This window comes from Nuphar pumila, chromosome 15, assembly GCF_984573655.1.
Source record: "Nuphar pumila chromosome 15, dmNupPumi1.hap1.1, whole genome shotgun sequence".
NCBI classification, from domain to species: domain Eukaryota; kingdom Viridiplantae; phylum Streptophyta; class Magnoliopsida; order Nymphaeales; family Nymphaeaceae; genus Nuphar; species Nuphar pumila.
This window is the reverse complement of record NC_143263.1, coordinates 62,347,540-62,368,585: the sequence shown is the minus strand read 5'-3', so window position 1 is coordinate 62,368,585 and position 21,046 is coordinate 62,347,540. Positions and strand designations below refer to the sequence as shown.

Sequence of the window (21,046 nt, the reverse complement as noted above, 5' to 3'; positions counted from 1 at the left end):
AGGATCACTCATTAAACATTGTAGACACAAAAAATTTGTTGCTCTCTGAGCAAAATATGACTGAAAACCAACAATATTTAAAATACATGAAGGTAATAGTCCACTGATTTTTATGGGTTAAACAATTGTATTTATATAAACAAAAGCACCTGGGTGCAGTCTGCTGCTACAGTTAGAATAGAAAAAACAGTTGAATTTCCAATTTGTGAATTACCTCACTAAAAAATGGAAGTATATAAGTTTCACCTAAAGGAAAGCACGTCTTTTCATAAGAATATGCAAAAAAGTCTCTTAAAAAATGATTAGTGAGTCAAGATACAAAGAAAAAGGCAATTAAGAAGGATTCTTTAACTATTACACTAGCAGCAAACAAGTTCAAAATAAAGAACAACTCTAGCTTAAGTGGAAAAAAAACTATAGTATAAAAAGGTGCAATATGAAAATTTTTAATGAAGAAAAATGGTGACAGGGAGCAACATAATGAAGCATTTAATGCAAACTTTTCTCATAAAATTCATATCAATGTTAATATTTGATGTATTTTCATTATATACATATATATGCATATACTTATATGTATGTATATACATATAATACTTGCATGTATATCCGTATATTACTTGTATGAATATACATATATGTATATCCTTTGTACATATATTATATAATACATATAATGTATATTGTAATATATATAAAATCTTGTTGTAGTTTTTTGAAACTAGCTATTGGCTACTAGCCGTTAGGCATGTCTAACAGCTAGTATGCCTTCTCTTTTGTCCTCTTCATGTATATATATGGTTTCCTTCCCATTGTAAAGTATGCTTGTTAAAGACATTTTATGAATGAAAATTAATATTTTTATGTGTTCTTCTCTCTTGAATGCTTTCTTGTGCCTTAGTGCCTTTGTTATTTGCCCTTAGCGGCTTGTGTATTTGCCCATAGTGGCGTGTATTTGGCCTCAAAGCCCATAGATATATCTTGTAATTTTGTGTTATTTTATTACAATCAACTCTCAGATTCAACATTGGAGTGTTTCTTCCATATCCTCCATTGCAACTCACACACACACATACGCATACACATATACACATACACGTGTGTGCATCTCCATGTAATATAAAATTAAAGGATGCTCACCAACTCCAACATTTAAATGCCATTTAAAATAATTTTTTTACTATAATACCAAGTACTTTTAAAATGTGGATCTCTTGAGCTTGTTTATTAGTTAAATGAGATATAGATAAGAACAAATATATTAATGCAACTAAAACTTCCCTATGTTAAATACATATGAAGATTTACTATTTAACTAATATTAATAATTATAAGTCTCTCCCTCCCAAAAATATGTACGTAGGCAAACAGAAGTGGATGATTAGAAACTTTTCTTATCAAGAGTTGGCAAATATAAAAAAAAAACCACTAATAGTTGAAAAATATGAGTGAGGGAAAATTCTATTTATAATTAAACTAATTAAAAAAAAAACTCAAAAACAAAGATCATTCCCCCCCCTCCTTGGCAACTGGAGAAACCAACAAGCCCTTCGCTTGGGTGGGCAAAATATCTAGTTTATGTAAAAGATAAGCATCACTTGATTTTTTCTCTTCTATTTATGTACTGTATGCCTGTTACAGAAGAAGCCTTGCCACCCACCTGGATAATTACTAATTAACAAACTTTTGACAATCAGAAGAAGAAAGATGAGAGACAAGCCGATATATTAGTATATACTAGCTGAAGTCCTTTGGTCTTGGCATAATCCATGGACACAGAAAACCAACAAAACCTGATACAGAACGCTTGCACACTCATCGTATATGGCAACCCAGTCTCTTTTTGCACCATCTGATTTGGGATCAATCTTCTGTAGATATTCAGAAATGACCTGATCATAGATAACATGAACACAGAAAACAAACCAATCAGCAGAGAACAGATACTGCAAGTCAAAGTGGTATAAAGTGATATGACTGAAATGCACAAATCATTTTGCATCTTTTATAAATAACATGCCTTCAAAGTGTGATGCCATCATAAAACAGGAACAAATTACAGCAAGGAAAAAAATGTCTGCTTATTTTGCAAAACAAGTATAACAAAATATATTGCATTGATATAAAAATATTCCACAGTCTGCATTTAACTAACATCAAAATATGTCTATGCTGACACTGAAACATCAGCAGAAGCTATGGATATTGAATGCATGCATATAGGTGATCGGCGTGACCAAAATTTGAAAACAGATACTAAACTGTATATTAATCATCTCATTGTGAGAAAGCGACGAGAGAGGAGAGAGAGGCTCTGATGGCTGCAGAAGAAACCCCAATAGGGTATACGGTTTATGCTTCTCATTAAGTATGCACAAGTACAGTAATTAGGGTACGAAAATACCCATTACATAATATACTAAAATTACAGCATGCCATTAATGAGCATGTGTTTTGATAAACAAGACAAATTGGGTCAGGATCCTGAGATCTGAGATCCAGACCTAGTCGTGAATGACGTTTTTTCACCCTCCCTCAAGTTGTACATGGTTTTAAACCATGAATAACTTGCCTTTTAACATCCAAAATATGTCCTTGATAAGTCCTTTTGTAAACAAGTCAGCAACTTGATCAGCAGTCTGAATGTATTCTGATTCAATTTCCTTTTCTTCGACCTTCTGTCTTACAAAATGTTGATCAATTTCAATATGCTTGGCACGACTGTGATAGATAGGATTGAATGACATATTGATAGCACTTTGATTGTCACACAAGAGAACGCTTTTAGAAATCGATTCTCCTATTTTCGTCAATAGGTGTCTGATCCATGTTACTTCAGCTGTAGCCGTTGTCATTGATCTATATTCAGCTTATGTGCTTGACCTGGCTATGTCCCTTTGTTTTCTACTGCTCCAGGAGACAAGATTTAGGCCAATAAAAATACAGTATCCTGAGATTGACCTACGTTCATCTAGATCTCCTGCCCAATCTGCATCTGTGTAAGTAAGAAGTTCATGCATGTGATGGCCATGCATACTCTTTCTGTACAAAAGACCATCTCCAATAGTTCCCTTCAAATATCGAAGAATGCGTTTAACAGCTTCCATATGCCCAATATACGGTTCATGCATGAACTAAGATACCTGATTGACAGAATAGACAATGTCAGGCCAAGTGAAGGTAAGATACTGAAGCATTCCTATTGTCCTGCGATATCCTGTAGGGTCCTCATACAAATCTTCATCTTGGGAATTGAGTTTCTGATGAAGTACACTGGGTGTGCTTAGAGGCTTGCAATCTGTCATACCTTTCTTGCTAAGAACATCAACGGTATACTTATGTTGAGTAAGTGTCATGCCTTCAGGAGTCCTGTCAACTTCTACTCCAAGAAAGTATCACAGTTTACCAAGATCCTTCATCTTGAATCTATGGTTCAGAAGTTCTTTAACATGTTCAATATGTTCATTAGAGTTACATGTAATGATAATGTCATCAACATATATCAATAACAGGATAACTATATCTTTGCATTTGAATATGAAAAGAGAATGGTCAAGAAGAGACTGAATAAAACCATATTTTTTTACTTCGAGCAAAAAACTGTCAAACCAAGATCGAGATACTGGCTTCGAACCATATATAGCTCTCTTTAACCTGCGCATGTATTCTTTAGAGTTTCCTTCTGCATACCCAGTGGGTTGCTCCACGTATACTTCCTCCTTCAGAGTTCCATGTAGAAACACATGTTTCACATCCAGTTGGTTGAGAGTCCACTAGTGCTCAACGACCAATAATAGTATGATGCAGATAGTGCCCGTTTTCATGACCGGACTGAAAGTCTCATCATAGTCTTGTCCTTGCTTCGGTGTGAAGCCTTTGGCAACCAGCCTAGCCTTGTATCGCTTGATAGTACCATTTGGCTTATATTTTATCTTATACACCCACTTTGACCCAACCACATTTCGATCGTGTGGTCTGGGAACAATATCACAAGTGTCATATTCATGAAGAGCCTCCATTTCTTCATTCATAGCTTCAATCCATCTCTTAGAATTTATTGCTTGATAAAATGTGGTGGGTTGATCTTCCTTGCCCAAAAAGGCTAAGAAGAGTTGAAAATCCATCATAAAATTCTCATAACTAACCTACCTATCAATTGGATGTCGAGATCGGGTAGACCTTCTGTGAACAGGAGATTGAATGGAAATAGAAGAAAAATTCTACTCCTGATTAGAGCTGAGAGGTATCTCCTTCTCATGTCGAGAGTAAACAATGCCTTTATACCTTTCTGGGGCCGATAGTGACCTAGAAATCACATTTTCCTAAGTTATTTGCTCAGCAATAGATATGTTTCTCTCTATCTCTTTTATGACATTCAGATGAACAAACATCATCAATTCTAGAAAAGAGATCCGAGTTCAACCAAGGGTGATAAACTTCAATTTCAGGAGAAATAGTAGCATTATGACCAAAATTTGATTCGTCAAACACAACATTTCTGGATATTTTGATGTGCTTGCTTATGGGATCACAGCATCTGTAGCCTTTGTAATCATCAGCATACCCAACAAATCTGCACTTTAAGGCCTTATCTTGAAACTTATGCCGCATTGAACTGTCAACATGAACATAACATACACACCCGAATACACGCAAATCATGATAATTTGGATGCACACCATACAAAGAAAAATAGGGTGATTTTTTTTTCAAGATGTTCATGGGCAATCGATTTATGACATAGACTGTTGTATGAAAAGCTTCTGTCCGGAAGGCAACTGGAAGATTACTATCATGCATCATGCTCATTGCACTCTCGATAATATGGTGATGCTTCCGTTCAACAATCCAATTCTGTTGAGGTGTACGAGAGCAAGACACCTGCCTACTTATCCCATTTGTCTGGAGGAAACTAATAAAGTCATTTGAAGAAAATTCATCCCCTCCATCACATTGAAAACAAATGATATTCTCAGAGAATTGATTTTGAACAAAGAAATGAAAGTTATGAAATAACTTAAAGGTTTCAGATTTACTTTTCATAAAGAAGATCCATGTATATCGAGAATAGCTATCAACAAAGATGAGATAATATCTAGTGCTGGACATGGAAGGAACTCGAGCCAGACCCCAAACATCAGAACATATAATCTTAAATGGTCTTGAAGCTCTTTTATTAATGGAATGAAAAGGAAGAACATGACTCTTACACTGAAGACAACTAGAAAATTTTTTATTGTCGACACTTAAATTTAAACTTGACTTAGAAATAAGACTACTTGAAACAAGCTTATCAATAAAACTACTACTACAATGACCCAGACGACCATGCCGAAAATTCGGCTCAATACATTTAGAAAGATTAAAAACACTGTCAGGAGGAACTGGAGATGATGATGTGAGCTTCAAGATGGAGTCAACAGGCTGAACACGAGAGGAAGGATTCTCTTAGAACACATACATATTCCCTTGTCGTTTTCCTTCAACGAATGTTTCCCTCGTGTGAAGATCCTTAACACAAACAGAGAAAGGAGTAAACTCAACTAAAGCATTAATGTCATCTACAAGCTTAGAGACAAACAATATTTTTCTTGATATTAGGAGCATGAATGACGTTTGAAAGAGCAAGAGAAGAGTTGGACATAGGAATTACAGAATTTCCAATGTGCGAAATATGGTGGTGAGACCCATCTTCAGTGACTATACTATTTCTACCAACATAAGGAACACGATTTAGGAGCTTACCAGCATCACCAGTGACATGAGTGGTTGCACCAGAATCAACATACCAAGTGTCTTGATCATTCTGTTTGATATTTAATTCAGCCAAGGCAGATAATAACAGTTCTTTGACTTCTCCACTATTTTTCAATGTATATGTTTCCTTTCTTGTCTCCAATTGCTTTCCTCTATTTTATGGGTTAAACCAACAATTTGCCTTTATATGCCCCCTTTTGTTGCAGAGAAAGCAGGTAGGTATTGTCCTCTGCCTTTGCAGATTAGGAGGCATACTGGGAGTAGGTAATATTCCACGAGCTCCTTGACCTCCTCTTTCTCGAGATTCATACCTGCCACGTCCTCGACTATAGGTGAATCCTGTAACAAGAACATCGTGGGCTCCAATGGGGTTGTGATTACCTTTAGATAATCCTTTCAAAGTCATCTCATACTGTAAGAGCTTAGCAAGAAGATCTTCAAATGTAGGTAAGTCTGGCAAACACAGCAAGGAAGTAACCATCATATGATAATCGGGTCCCAGCCCGCTCAAAATTTGTTGCACCATATCTTTGTCACTGACCACGCAACCCACGATGGCCAACTGATCTGTGATGGTTTTCATTTTGTTTAAGTACTCAATGATAGTCATGGAGTCCTTTCTCAGCATTTGAAACTCTTTAAAAATAAAATTGTAGCCTGAGAAACTTGAGAATACGTCTGAACAAGACGATGTCATAACTGCATAACTGTGCAGTCATCTGGGATTGCCACAAGCACCTCTTGTGACAGGGTAGAAGTGATGTAAGCAACCAAAGTCTGATCTCGCTTCATCCAGGATATATATTCTGGATTTCTGACAAAAGTAATAGAAGTGTCACCCTCCCCAGTCTTGCCATCTTGTGATATGAACTCTGGAGGATAAAAAACAGAGCCATCTAGATGTCCAGAAAGATCCTGACTTCTTATGAACGGGATGATTTGTCTTTTTCAGGTGAGAAAATTGGAGTTGTTCAGTTTTTCAGATAAAAGTTGGCTAAGAAAGTTGGAAGAGAGGCCAGATTGAGAAGAAGAAAAAGAATCCATAAGTGATTGAAGGCGGAAGTAAGATAGAATTAGAAACAATACTGGAGTAGAACAAAAGAAGTCAGAAATAAAACTCAAAAATAAAAGTCAGAACAAATACGTAATTTCAGAGAACTCGGAACTCGATTGCCTTTTTTTTTTTACAGCAGACCCGAGACAGAAACCGAAGTTATGCAGTAAACTAATCTGAATAAAGATCAGTCAATGAAATGCAAAACAAAAACACGTTATTTGGATGTAACGTGTTTTTCTTTTCAAAAAATGCAAAGAGTTGAATCTGATTTTTGGATGTAACGGTATTCTAAAATATAAAGAAAAGGGATCTGATATTTTACTCAAATCTGAATCTGACCTTACTTTTTCTGAAGAAAATGAGAATCAACTTATGAAATCACACAAAAGATTTGCTCTTGCGTGACCATATGAAAACACGTCAAACAGTGTGAGAAGAAAAGAAAATGCAAATGGTGGGTGAGATGCAGATTTTAGAATAAGGGTGACGATTAATGGTGGGTGACAATTAGATATGGAAAGCGAGAGATTAGATGGAGGCTTTAGGAATAGGGATGCAAATTTTAGAAATAGGAAAAAATAGAATACGTTGATTGAAAAAAATATTTTGCAGAATATGTTGGCTGAGAGATTCAATAGATTCAGGAAGAATAAGAAAGAGAATACCTTGGAAGAAGACGTTGGAGAGAGGATCAACGCTCTGAAACCATGTGAGAAAGCGACGAGAGAGGAGAGAGAGGCTCTGATGGCTGCAGAAGAAACCCCAATAGGGTATACGGTTTATGCTTCTCATTAAGTATGCACAAGTACAGTAATTAGGGTACGAAAATACCCATTACATAATATACTAAAATTACAGCATGCCATTAATGAGCATGTGTTTTAATAAACAAGACAAATTGGGTCAGGATCCTGAGATCCAGACCTAGTCGTGAATGACGTCTTTTCACTCATAACTTTCAAATGTATCTTAGCTTTGATCTTGGATTGAGGCATGTAGATGAGAGGGAGACACTGGTATGCAGTTTAGAGAATGTGGTTACTGTTAAAATGTACATATATAGGGTAAATATTGGCTACTAATGAAGGTAGAGAACTAATGAGCTAGAAATCATAGGTGCAAGTTGTATCGACTCAATTTAACCATACAGATGTGTTCAACATGGATTGTTTGCTAAGGATCAAGCTTTGGATCGTGCTTTTGTGATATAAAAATGTGATCTTTTGAGTTATGAAATTTTGACACATTGTAGGCCGTTGATTTTTGGACCTCTTTAAAAACCTAATTACTTGTCAAAAACACATGATTCAAAACAAGTTTCCTACTAAACAAACCATGTAGATCACATCCATAACATTTGACATACAAAAAAATCATTATTTTTTTAATGCACCTGTGATTTCTACTCATTAGTTATGTACTTTCATTAGTAGCCAATATTTACCTATATATATATATATAGTTTTGTTGTTTTGTAATGTGTCATGCCCACTAGGGGCATTTTTGTCTTTTTACCCTTTGTGATTTGAACATTCCACTATGGACTGTTTTTGCCTTTTTTTTATTTTTATTTTTCTTTTCTTTTCACTGTTTGACCAAGGGCTCTATGGTCATTAACCATAGAGTCATTGGGACCCTTCCCAACAGTCATAAATATGACCATTGGAGAGCTCCCAACGACTATGGGAGCTCCTCTTAAAATATATGTAATTATATATATATATATATATATATATATATATATATATATATATATATATATATATATATATATATATATATATAAAATACCCGATAGGGGTATTTTCGTCATTTCACATAGTTTTTTTTATAGAAACAACTGTTTATTTAAATATCCTTTTTTGTCTTCTTATTTTTTTTTCTTAAAAAATATTTTTGTTTGACATTGGGGGGTCCCACATAGGATCGTTGGGACCCCCAATGGTCATATTTATGACCGTTGGGGGCTCCCAATGACTCTATGGGGAGCCCCCAATGGCCCCCCCCTTCTTTTGCCTTTTAGCCTCTCCTTTTTGCCTACTTTTTGTCTATAAATAGGGGACTCTCCCCTTGTATTTGTTAAGGCTTTTAGAGCTCTTCTCTAATAAAGTTCATATTCTTTTATGTGTGTTGCCTTTAAGGCTTGTTGTATTGTCCCATAGTGGACTTCTCTCTTGTTCTCTCTCTCTTGTCCATTGTAGGACATTGTGAATGCTTTAAGCATTTGTTATATTTCCGCATACTTCATTACATGGTATCAGAGCCATACGGTTCTTAAAAGTTGTATAAATAGGGGTTGTTAACCATTCTCCTATTTAATGTTTTTCTTAGCATTTTCTCAATACATTATTGATTATTTTTATGTGTTCTTGTTCCTCTTGTGAGCATTGGGCTTAACCCTTTGTGGTTGTTTGTATCTTATCCATTAGTGACTTCTTACTTGTACGATTGTGCACTCTTTATAGCCCCTTGTGACATCTCTCTTGTGCACTTGAGTTTCATTACATGGTATTAGAGAAAGTTTGGGTTTTTTTTTTAGTTATGGACTGATGCTTTTCATTATGCTGTGTGTGTTATAACAGGCTTCAAATGAAAATTCTGGATTACAAATCTCCTTACTATGTTCTGCTTGGTAAGCATCCAGATTACAACATGCTACATGCCTATAGTTGTCTTTGTTATGTTTATGTGGACGATACATTGATAAATAAGTTTTATCCTAAAGCTTATATGTGTAAGTTCATTAGTTACTCTGATGATCATAAAGGTTTCACGTGTTATGACATTAAGGAAAAGAAGGTTAGAATATCCAGAAATGTTATTTTTGATGAAACTTCTTTTCAGCCGAGTGAATCCCCAAGCTCCTCTATTAAAGGTTCGGCTAGGAAAGAGTATTACTCACCTTGGCTAAGTGATGAGTTGTACTCCCAGGCAAACAGTGATGTAAGCATCCAAGAGAAGTCTGCTGAAACCCAGGGACAACATGCTGATACGCAAGGTAAACATCAGAAAATTCAACAAAATCCAGAAGACTGTGATCAGGTCATGGATGGTAGATTTAAAGATGGGTGCATCTATCAAAGGAGAAACACTATCGGTTCACGGTCAGTCAGAAGAAGATAAAAACCCTCAAAGTGATAAAAGTCATATGATTCACAACCAGCCTGAAATTAGAAGGTCAAACAAGATTCGACATCCAGTTCAGAAATGGGTCAGTTATCAAAATTTCAGCATTGGCCATCAAGCGTTTTTCACAAGAATTAAAAAGCAAGTTGAACCTTGTTCCTATACTCAAGCATCCTAAAGTAGAAGGTGGGTTGAAGCCATGAATGAGAAATAAATGCCCTACATGAATGTAGGACTTGGGAGATAGTGAAACAACCTCTAAACAAGAACGTAGTTAGGTCAAAATAGGTTTATAAAATCAAATATAAAACCGATGGAAGTATAGAAAGATATAAAGCTCGACTTGTCACCAAAAACTTCACACAAGAACATGGTTTTGATTATGATGAGACCTTCAGTCCCGTAGTTAAAATGGGGACAATCCAGGTAATGTTATCTTTTGTTGTTAACCATGGATGAGTTTTAAATCAACTGGATATCAAGAATGCATTCCTACATGAAGAATTGAAGGAAGAAGTTTATATGGAGCAGCCACAAGGATACAATGAGAAAGATCCAAGAGACTGTCTGTAAATTAAGGAGAGCGACTTATGGTCTCAAACAAGCTTCTTGATCATGGCTTGAGAGTTTTCCATTAGAGATACAAAAACATGGGTTTTTCAGATCACATCTCGACCATTCACTGTTTATTCACAAAGGTAAATGTTACATAATTGTTCTGCTTATCTATGTTGATGATATAATTATCACAGGAAGTTCTGAAGAACATATTAAGGAAATTAAAGGTGTATTGGGAGAAAGATTCAAGATGAAAGATCTTGGGAAGTTAAAATATTTTCTTTGCGTAGAAGTTGATAGAAAGAAAGATGAGATGATCTTGTCATAATAAAAATATACTCTTGATCTTTTGAAGAACATATTAAGTACATGGCATACTGTTGCACCACAACATAGTAAAATAATCATCTCTACAAAGTAAAGAAAACATGCAACAGTTTTTATAATGCCACCATTTTCCCTTAATATTGTGAAGCTTATACCTATTGCTTTTATTATAATAAAAAAATGTTTTATATTATTGATTATCAAAACAATGATCAAAATGATAAATGTAACATATCCTGTAATTAAGAACAAACAAGTATCAATGTGAAAAATCTAAGAGTAGAACTGAACATACAAGAAAGAGTTGGAATACAAACCCTCAAGTTCTTCAGATCAATATCAAACAAATCCTTAAGGCCAGGTCTTTGTACTTTAACCACAACTTCTTGGCCTCTAAGCTTTGCACGGTGCACCTGACCTGAGTACTACAAATTCAGTATTTGAAAATTTTATGCACGCTACAGCATAACAAAAGCACTAGAATGAATAACTCAAAGCATTCAAAAAGACTTAAAGAAACTCTAACACACCAAGACTTGCAGCAGCAATTGGCTCATAGTCAAACTTATCAAATAGAATATCAACAGTTCCCCCAAGTTCCTCTTGAATGATGGATACTGCAGTTTCTGATGGGAAAGGAGGTACTTGATCCTGAAATCATCCAGGAAAGAAATTTCTTAATATCAGCAGCAACGTTCGACATGAATCAAGTTCAACAATTATGTTATTCTACTGCTTTCAGTTGAAAGAATCAAAGTTAGCTATGAAGTAAATTAGGAAAGGAAGCACATAATAAAAAATGGTTAATCATGATAATAGAAATGGAACTGTGCATGTATTGGTAAGTTACTCATGATGACCTTTCTGTTCAACCATACTTATGCAAAATTGTGACATCATTAGCACATCATTCACAATAACCAACTAGCGACTTATTTATGATTGAAGAAAAGCATCATATCTAGAATTTCATGGCCTTGAATTGCCTTCTGCTTTCATGTTTTACTACATTATGAATCCAGCCCATTTTATCATTTATCATTAGCATATGCTTAAAATATGAATAACTGGAACTTTTATTGTTGTCAAGATGTTTTCAATTGCAAATCTTATGCTAACTTGAAGCATATTGTGTTCATTGAAAGGAGAGATGATTTGGCATCTTCCCTGACACGGACAGGAACAACCTTAGGTCTTCATGTTGTCACGCATGGTTAAGGCTAACCCACTCCAATGGATCTTTACCCAACTTTTTCCCATTTACAAAAATAAAAATAAAAAATTTAAAAAAAAAGGAAACAAAAGAAAATTTTGATGCAGATTGATGTTGACAAGAAGTGGTCACTAAAGCATTAAGATAGTTGCTAACCACTTCAGCATTTTTCTCTTGTACTTAAGTGAGCCAAACAAACCAAACAGAAGGTGTTCGAGCTTGGTTTGTTCTTATGGTGAATCGAGCTCATGACGAGCCCAAGCTAAACAAGCTGAGTTCAAGCTTGCTCGTTCAAAAAAGTGCATTTTTCAAAGCTGAAAGTATAGAATTTGGACTCTAAACCTACTGAACTAAGCTCAAACTGAATTATTTTACAAAATAATATATTGTTTCAAGGTTGTAAGCAACATGATTTGAACTCCAAACTTATTGCTTGTAATCCAAACACTTCAACCATCTACATTTTATGATATAAATTTATGTAAAATTTACTAGTTAATGAACCTATATGTGCTGAGAAAAGCCAAACACTTTTGTTTGTGTTTGGCTTGCCAAGCCTATTTCACGAGTTCGAATGAACTCTTTACAAGATGAAGAGGAGCTGAGCCACGAGCAGCTCGTCTAGTTTCCCAGCCCTAAACCACATATTGTGAACAGTGTTAGCTCATGGCCAATAACTAACCCCACAAGTCTTGAATGAGACTAGGAAGAAAGCAATAGAGGCTTTTGACCCTGGACAAGTTCCCTGTGTAGCTGATGAATCCACTCAATGGTTTTCCCAGTAATTGTCACTGGTTATCACATTTATGCATACTCAAATACATTCCATCAACTTTAAATATTTATGATCTAAAGTTAACATGTTAGCAGACTACATTGTACACACATCATTTTGAGTCTTTTGACGTTATAGTGCTGATATCAACATTACAGACATAAATCACTGTCTGGATTTTATATATATGGTTTTGAGTAGTTGGTTAATGAACTAGGAAAGACAACTCAACTAATGCATACTGGGACGGGACGGCAACAAGTAAAAGTCTGCTACATGTGTCATGTGGACTTTGTAAAGAGAGGTTGAGCTCCTTCAAACACGAACGAAGAATCCACCAACAAGTGCAAAATACACAAACACAAGTGCCACCAAGAACACAATCACAAGTGCTACTAAGAGCACAATTACAAGTTCCACTAAGGGCATACACAAAAGATAAAAAATAATGTTTTTATTTGAAGAACAAGTATGCAAGAAGCATGTTTTACAAGCAGGATGGACCCCTATATATATAAGAGGAAGTGAGAATAACCTAAAAGGGAGAAAGAGAGAAGACTAAGAGAGAGGGGACAAGAGCCCCAACAACTAGAAATCTAGCCGTTGGCTTCCAAGTCAACAAGAGTTATATATATATATATATATATATATATATATATATATGTGTGTGTGTGTGTGTGTGTGTGTGTATAATTTAACACTCCCCCTCAAGCTTAGGTACGATGACCGAAAGTTTGCCTAAGAGAAAATGAAATCTAAGAGCAGAGAGAGGTTTGGTAAAAAAATCTGTCAGCTGGTATTCAGATGTGACATAGGGCAGATCGATGACTCCTTGAAGATATTCTTCTCAAACATAGTGGCAGTCCATCTCGATGTGATTTGTTCTTTTGTGAAAAGTGTTGTGATGACAATGTAGATAAAGCTCTTGTTGTTGCAACACATCTTTGATGCTCCTAAAATGTTGATCCCCATATCAGCTGTTAAAATATATATATATATATATATATATATATATATGTGTGTGTGTGTGTGTGTGTGTTTTGCACCATAATACTTGATAAGGGTATTATAGTCATTTCACACAGTACCCGATAGGGGTACTTGTTTTTTTTCTTTTTTCTTTTTTTGTATTTATTTTATTTTTTGTTTTTCTTTATTTTATTTTTTAAGCCACATAAAGGGGCCCACCATAGAATCGTTGGGACCCCCAATGGTCACAATTGTGACCGTTGGGCCCAACGACTCTATGGGAGCCCCCTTTTGGCGCACCTTTTGAGGCCCTTGTGGCCTCCCTTCATCTCCTTTCCTCTTGTATAAATAGGGGTGAACCCCTTTGTATTGATGTATGCTTGAGAGCTCTCTCTCTCTTTTCAATAAAGAGACTTCTATATTGTTGCCTATCTCAAGGCTTGTGTATGTGTTGTCCCTTTGCGGACTTGGCTATTGTCTCTTTTGTTTGTCCATTGTAAGACATTGCAAGTGCTTATAGCACTCTTTGTATTTTCGCATATCTCATTACATGGTATCAGAGCCACTCGGTTCTTAGTGGAAGAAGCGTGGTACGTATACTTTTCATCTATTGTCCTCCTTCTCACTTCTTGGTGGCATTATGGAAGCAAAAATCGATCTATCATTCAAACTCAATGGAAAGAATTACATGATGTGGGCATCGGCAATGGAGAACAACCTCAAAGGCAAGAAACTTTGGGGGTGTGTTATGGGTTCCATTCCGAAACCTAAATTGAAGCTCACAAAGATCGAAGGTGGACAAGAAAAGACTCTTGAGGGAGATTGATGCATAGCAGGTCCGGAACGTCCCCGATGTCACAGACACAACAACAAATGAACAACGATTTGGGTCCCATCCGGGTCCTAGACTGGACCCGAGACCCGGATCCACCAGCAGCTATAAAAACCCGGTCTTAGGGTTGCGTGGAGGGGGCCGAAAAGTTTTCAGCAACCGTATTTTTTTTTACTGCGTTCCTTTTTCTCTGTCACGTTCTGCAGCAGCCCTTACTTTTCTTTTGTTTATTTACTTTGTGATTTTCTTTGTCACGTTCAGCCTTCTACAACAGTTTTTGGATAGCTACATTAATCTTCTTTGTCTTGTTGCAATAGCCTTTACTGTCATTCATTCTTTTTTCTTTACTTGGGTTTGGAGGTTGATTATTATATTCTTTTCAGCTTTGATTCAGCAGCAGCCTTTCTTATTTTTTTTTATTTTTATCTTTTGCTAAGCTTTTCATTCCAGCCGGTTCGTTCCTTATTATTCTTTTATTTTGCTCGTTTTTTGTTTTTGGTTAAGCCTTGCAACCCCTTACCGAGTTCATATTAAACCTTTGATCGGATTGATTCATCTGTTGCCCTGCGTCATATTTTCATTGAGTATCTTGATGTTGCACGATTGTTTGTGCCTTAAAGAATTGGCATAACGTCAGCACCTTAGCCGACCACCGTTGATTCCTCCGCCTCAGCAAAGAGCGTTAATGTGGCACCCATCAACGTGACAACTTCAAATCCCTCACCGCATCCACGAGTTCATCGTCAGTCCCCTGTGTGAAGGTGACGATTCCCATCTCGCTACATCGATAAGTCTTAGTCTCTCTCGCTGCATCAAATGGTATCAGAGCCCAGCCCCTCATACTTCGTCAACGGCATGACGCAAGAGGTGAGGAACGGTCCTACGAACGGAAAGGCACGAGAGAAGATCATGAAGCGGATGCTCGACATGGTGACGGAGATGCAAGAAGATATGCTACGCCTAGAGAAGGAGGTAGCCGGTTTGTCAAAACGAATGGATGAAATCGAAGATCGGTTGGTCGTTCTTGAATCAACGATGGAACAACGCGCATTTTCAACACCAACGCCGGTAGCAGATCCAGTTGACAGCGCAGCGGCTCGCATGAATCCCATCTTCGGAAAAACAAGCCAGCCGATGCACCCTCAGCGTGAATCCCATCTAACAACAGATAACCATGCCTTGCTCCACAATTCAAAGGTAAATGAAGGAAAGGACAATGGTACTCAAACAATAGACCATCTTGAGTTGCCAAAAATGGATAATAAATGTGTGAATGCCTATCCTGAAAATAATATCAAGTTTGGGGGTGTGACACAATCTCTGATGCGTGTTCTTGAAGATACTGATTCAAAGGGACCTGATTACTTAGACCTTCCATTGGTCGAAACGGTTTGGGAATTAACTGCAAATAATATTATTATGGTTTCAGCAATGAGGAATGACAGGCCTCTTTACGGAACATTGAACATTCTAGCATTAATTGATCTTTTGAAGCTGTTTGGGTTTGTTTTTTGGAACAAGATCCTGAACGGGGATTTCTGTATGGACGGTGAGCAGAGCCACTATGCATTCGGGGCAGATATAGTGAGGTTTTCAGCAACTGGTCCAGTTTTTGGTAAGCATGCTTGTATTGTTGGGATTCTAGCCAAACCCTTAAGACCGCGTGCTGGAGGGACAGAAATTCAGCTTGTGCTTTTATGGGGTGCCATAGCAGATGGTATAGACGGTCAATTTCAAAACCAATCTACAGGCTTTAATTTGGAATCGTCCAGAAATATCGATACATGTTGCCATGCATACCATGGTGACAACAAGTCGTCAGAGCCGACTTCTTCCCAACCAGGGGAGAATGATGCATAGCAGGTCCGGAACGTCCCCGACGTCACAGACACAACAACAAATGAACAACGATTTGGGTCCCATCCGGGTCCTAGACTGGACCCGAGACCCGGATCCACCAGCAGCTATAAAAACCCGGTCTTAGGGTTGCGTGGAGGGGGCCAAAAAGTTTTCAGCTACCGTATTTTTTTTACTGCGTTCCTTTTTCTCTGTCACGTTCTGCAGCAGCCCTTACTTTTCTTTTGTTTATTTACTTTGTGATTTTCTTTGTCACGTTCAGCCTTCTACAACAGTTTTTGGATAGCTACATTAATCTTCTTTGTCTTGTTGCAGCAGCCTTTACTGTCATTCATTCTTTTTTCTTTACTTGGGTTTGGAGGTTGATTATTATATTCTTTTCAGCTTTGATTCAGCAGCAGCCTTTCTTATTTTTTTTATTTTTATCTTTTGCTAAGCTTTTCATTCCAGCCAGTTCGTTCCTTATTATTCTTTTATTTTGCTCGTTTTTTGTTTTTGGTTAAGCCTTGTAACCCCTTACCGAGTTCATATTAAACCTTTGATCAGACTGATTCATATGTTGCCCTACGTCATATTTTCATTGAGTATCTTGATGTTGCACGATTGTTTGTGCCTTGGAGAAGTAGCATAACGTCAGCACCTTAGCCGACCACCGTTGATTCCTCCGCCTCAACAAAGAGCGTTAATGTGGCACCCATCAACGTGACAACTTCAAATCCCTCACCGCATCCACGAGTTCATCGTCAGTCCCCTGTGTGAAGGTGACGATTCCCATCTCGCTACATCGATAAGTCTCAGTCTCTCCCGCTGCATCAGAGATGCTTGCCTCAAAGCCATTAAAAATCATCAAAAGGAAGTGGAAGATTGGGAAAGCAATCACGCAAAAATCCTTGCTTGGTTTATGAACAACGTCGAACTCAAGGTATGTGATAATATAGCTAAATTTCGTCGAGCCAATGAGGCTTGGTTTTTTATGAAGGGTATGTATACCCAAAAGGATCTTGCAAGAACTTATTTTTTGCAAGAAAAAATTAGAACCACCAAACAAGGTGACTCAAGTATTCAAGACTACTATAGTGTTTTAAACCCACTATGGGATGAGTTGGCTCTTTTAGAGCCAAAATGGGTTGCTATGGAAGACGTCGAACTAAGACAAAAGCAAATGGAACAAGATCGATTGTTCCAATTCTTATTTAGGCTACGTCCCGAATTTGAGCAAGTGAGGTCATCACTTCTCCATAGATCCATCTTTTTTCCTATAGAGGATGCTATTGCCGAAATCACCTAAGAAGAAACAAGGCTTGGGATGAGTAAGAATGTTGATGAAGGGATTATCGTTTCCAAACCCGGCAATAATGTAAAAACCTACAAGCCCCCCACTTTGGTAAACAAGGAAACTACAATGGAGGAAGAAAAATGATTGTATGTCATCATTGCTATGAGCCGGGTCACATTAAACCCGCTTGCCCAAAGCTCAATGGAACTTTCAAGCCTAAGGTGGCCTCTCTTAAAGAATCTACCACCAAAGAAGATGAAGGCAAGAAAGGTGATGTCAAAGAGACACTTGGTCAAATATCCATGGCTCTTCAACAAATCCTTAAAGCTACTTCCTGTGAAGAATCCTTGCAAACAATCAAATAACTTGATAATTCAAATACTCAAGACACAAAATAAATGCACAGTGTTTATAAGCTTTGCACCACAAAAGAAATGCAATAAATGCACAGTGTTTATAAGCTTTACACCACAAAAGAAGTGCAATAAATGCACAGTGTTTATAAGCTTAAGGAGAACTCCTTATTGAAATTCTACCTTTACAATGGGCTTACAACCCTTATTTATAAGCTTTAGCAACTCATAAGAGTTGTTGGTTGATTCCCAACAGCTCTAATTAGAGCCGTTGGGAGTCAGCCCTGTTAAAACTGCTTGGGTTGGCAGTTCTATCGTGAATACCGAGAAGGAGGAGTGGGAAGAGAGGAGAGAGGAGAGGGGATTTCCTTGGAATCGGCAGCCACTTCAATCTTAGCGTACTGCACTAAAACATCATTAATATAGAATAGGTTTACAATAATATTTTACAATGGCAAGATTGCTCCTGGTTAGTAATGTATAATACATTATACATTATAACGTGAACCTATTCTATATGGATATGGATCCAGTACTGGATCCATATCCGATCTATATTCTAATACCCTCCCTCAAGTTGTACATGGGATTGAACCATGTGCAACTTGTTCTTCAGATACCAAAAGCGGTTACTTGTGAGACCTTTTGTGAACATATCAGCAACTTGGTCTTCTGAAGGCACATAGACCGATTCAATCTCTTTGTCTGCTATCTTTTGTCTGATGAAATGTTGGTCAATCTCAATATGTTTGGTCCGATCGTAATGAACAGGATTGAAAGCAAATTGCACAGCACTTCTATTATCACACATGAGGGTTGAACTTGAGATACTCTCTCCCATTTCTGTAAGAAGATGCCTAACCCAGGTTACTTCTGTTGTGGTAGCTGCCATAGATCTATATTCTGCCTCCGTGCTAGACCTTGCCACAGCTTTCTGTTTTCTGCTACTCCATGAGATAAGATTGCTTCCAATGAAAACACAGTATCCTGAAACCGACCTTCTTTCATCTGGCTCTCCTGCCCAGTCTGCATCTGTATAGGCCAATATGTCATGTTTCGGTGTTGCCCATGAAGATTGAGCATATTTGAGTCCATCACCCACCGTGCCTTTTAGATATCGGAGAATACGCTTGACGGCATCCATATGACCAGTCTTTGGTTCATGCATAAACTGAGATACTTGATTTACAGAATATACAATATCTGGTCTAGTAAAAGTAAGATACTGTAACATGCCCACTAAACTGCGATACTTGGTTGCATCAGGATACAATTCGCCATCACAAATGCTGAGTTTTTGATTGACAACACTGGGTGTAGGCACAAGTTTGCAATCTTTCATTCCTGCTTTGGCCAAAAGATCAAGAGTGTATTTGTGTTGAGTTAATGACATTTCTTCATCTTGTCTGTCCACCTCTACACCAAGAAAATACCTTAGCTTTCCAAGATCTTTCATCTTAAATCGCATACTCAACAAAACTTTAATTTGTTGAATACGCTCTGGAGCATTACCAGTGACCACTATATCATCAACATATATAAGTAAGAAAACTACAGTGGTTCCATCCCTGTATATGAATAAAGAATGGTCTAGTTGGGAACGAATAAAATCGTGGTTCTGAATCTCTGAGGAGAAGCTTTCAAACCATGACCGGGAGGCTTGCTTTAAACCATACAATGCTCTGGTTAATTTACATACATATGCTTTTGGGTCTCCCTCTGCATAACCTTGAGGTTGCTCCATATAGACCTCTTCTTTTAAGTCCCCATGAAGAAAAGCATTTTTGACATCAAGCTGACTAAGGCTCCACCCATGCTCAATGGCCAGGCTGAGGATAATGCGAATGGTTCCCATTTTCACTACTGGACTGAAGGTCTCATCGTAATCTTCACCATATTCTTGGGTGAACCCTTTGGCAACAAGACGTGCCTTGTATCGTTCAATGCTCCCATCCGGTTTATATTTAATCTTATACACCCATTTTGAGCCAACAACATTTTTATCGGGGGGACGACCAACTATCTCCCATGTTCGACACTCATGAAGTGCCTCTATTTCCTCATTCATCGCCTCAATCCATTTGTCAGATTGAACAGCTTGACAAAATCCAAGTGGTTCTTCATGTTTTTCAACCTTGGATAGGAAAATCTGAAAATCCATAGAGAAGTTATCGTAACTTACCCATTTTTCAATTGGATGCCTTATCCTGCTTGATTTTCTTGGTGCCTCCACATTATTGGGGAGTGTCATGTGTTCTCCAACAGGTGCATCTGTTTGCGCTTTGGGTCTTCTTGTGTAGACATTCCCTTTGTATCTCTGACATTCTGTTTCCGACACCTTATCTGAAATCGTCTCATCATGTATGTTTTGAGGAGCCAAAGCAGTACATACAGCAGCATGTGAGATAAGTTCAGCACTGAGCCATGGATTATACCAATTATCATCCATATCACCATGTTCACGACCATAGTTGGCTTTATTTTCTGGAAAGCTATTTTCATCAAAGACAACATTTCTGGAAATTCTGATCTTCTTATTGATAGGGTCATAACACTTGTACCCTTTGTGTTCATCTGCATAACCTACAAATTGGCATATAGAGGCTTTGTCCTGAAATTTGTTTCTCATGGATTTGTCAACATGTACATAACATGTGCATCCAAAAACTCGTAACTCATCATAATTAGGCTGTATACCAAAGAGAACATAATAGAGAGACTGATTTTCAAGGATAGGCATAGGAAGATGATTTATCACATGAGTGGCAGTATGAAAAGCTTCTGTCCAAAGGTTGATGGGCAAATTACAACCATGCATCATACTCATTGCACTCTCCACAATATGTTTGTGTTTACGTTCAACAATTCCATTTTGTTGTGGAGTATACGGGCAAGAAACTCTACGATGTATCACATTATCTTGGAGGAAGTCTAAAAATTCTTTGG

The 21,046-nt window shown here is 37.3% G+C and overlaps 1 protein-coding gene and 1 non-coding gene across 2 annotated transcripts in view; one reads left to right on the top strand and one right to left on the bottom strand.

The window, feature by feature from the left end:
- LOC149815440 (protein ACTIVITY OF BC1 COMPLEX KINASE 8, chloroplastic-like) overlaps positions 1-21,046 on the bottom strand; it is a 90,081-nt gene that overhangs the window by 27,219 nt on the left and 41,816 nt on the right. The window contains exons 4-6 of the mRNA XM_089988260.1: positions 11,356-11,476; positions 11,143-11,243; positions 1,794-1,892 (exon numbers count right to left, since the gene is read on the bottom strand). Of these exons, the coding sequence (XP_089844386.1) occupies positions 1,794-1,892; positions 11,143-11,243; positions 11,356-11,476 (321 nt within the window). The remainder of the gene's footprint in view (positions 1-1,793; positions 1,893-11,142; positions 11,244-11,355; positions 11,477-21,046) is intronic.
- Positions 11,957-12,081, top strand: LOC149815441 (U6atac minor spliceosomal RNA). The gene has a single exon (XR_016428159.1). It is a non-coding gene; the product is annotated as a U6atac minor spliceosomal RNA (small nuclear RNA).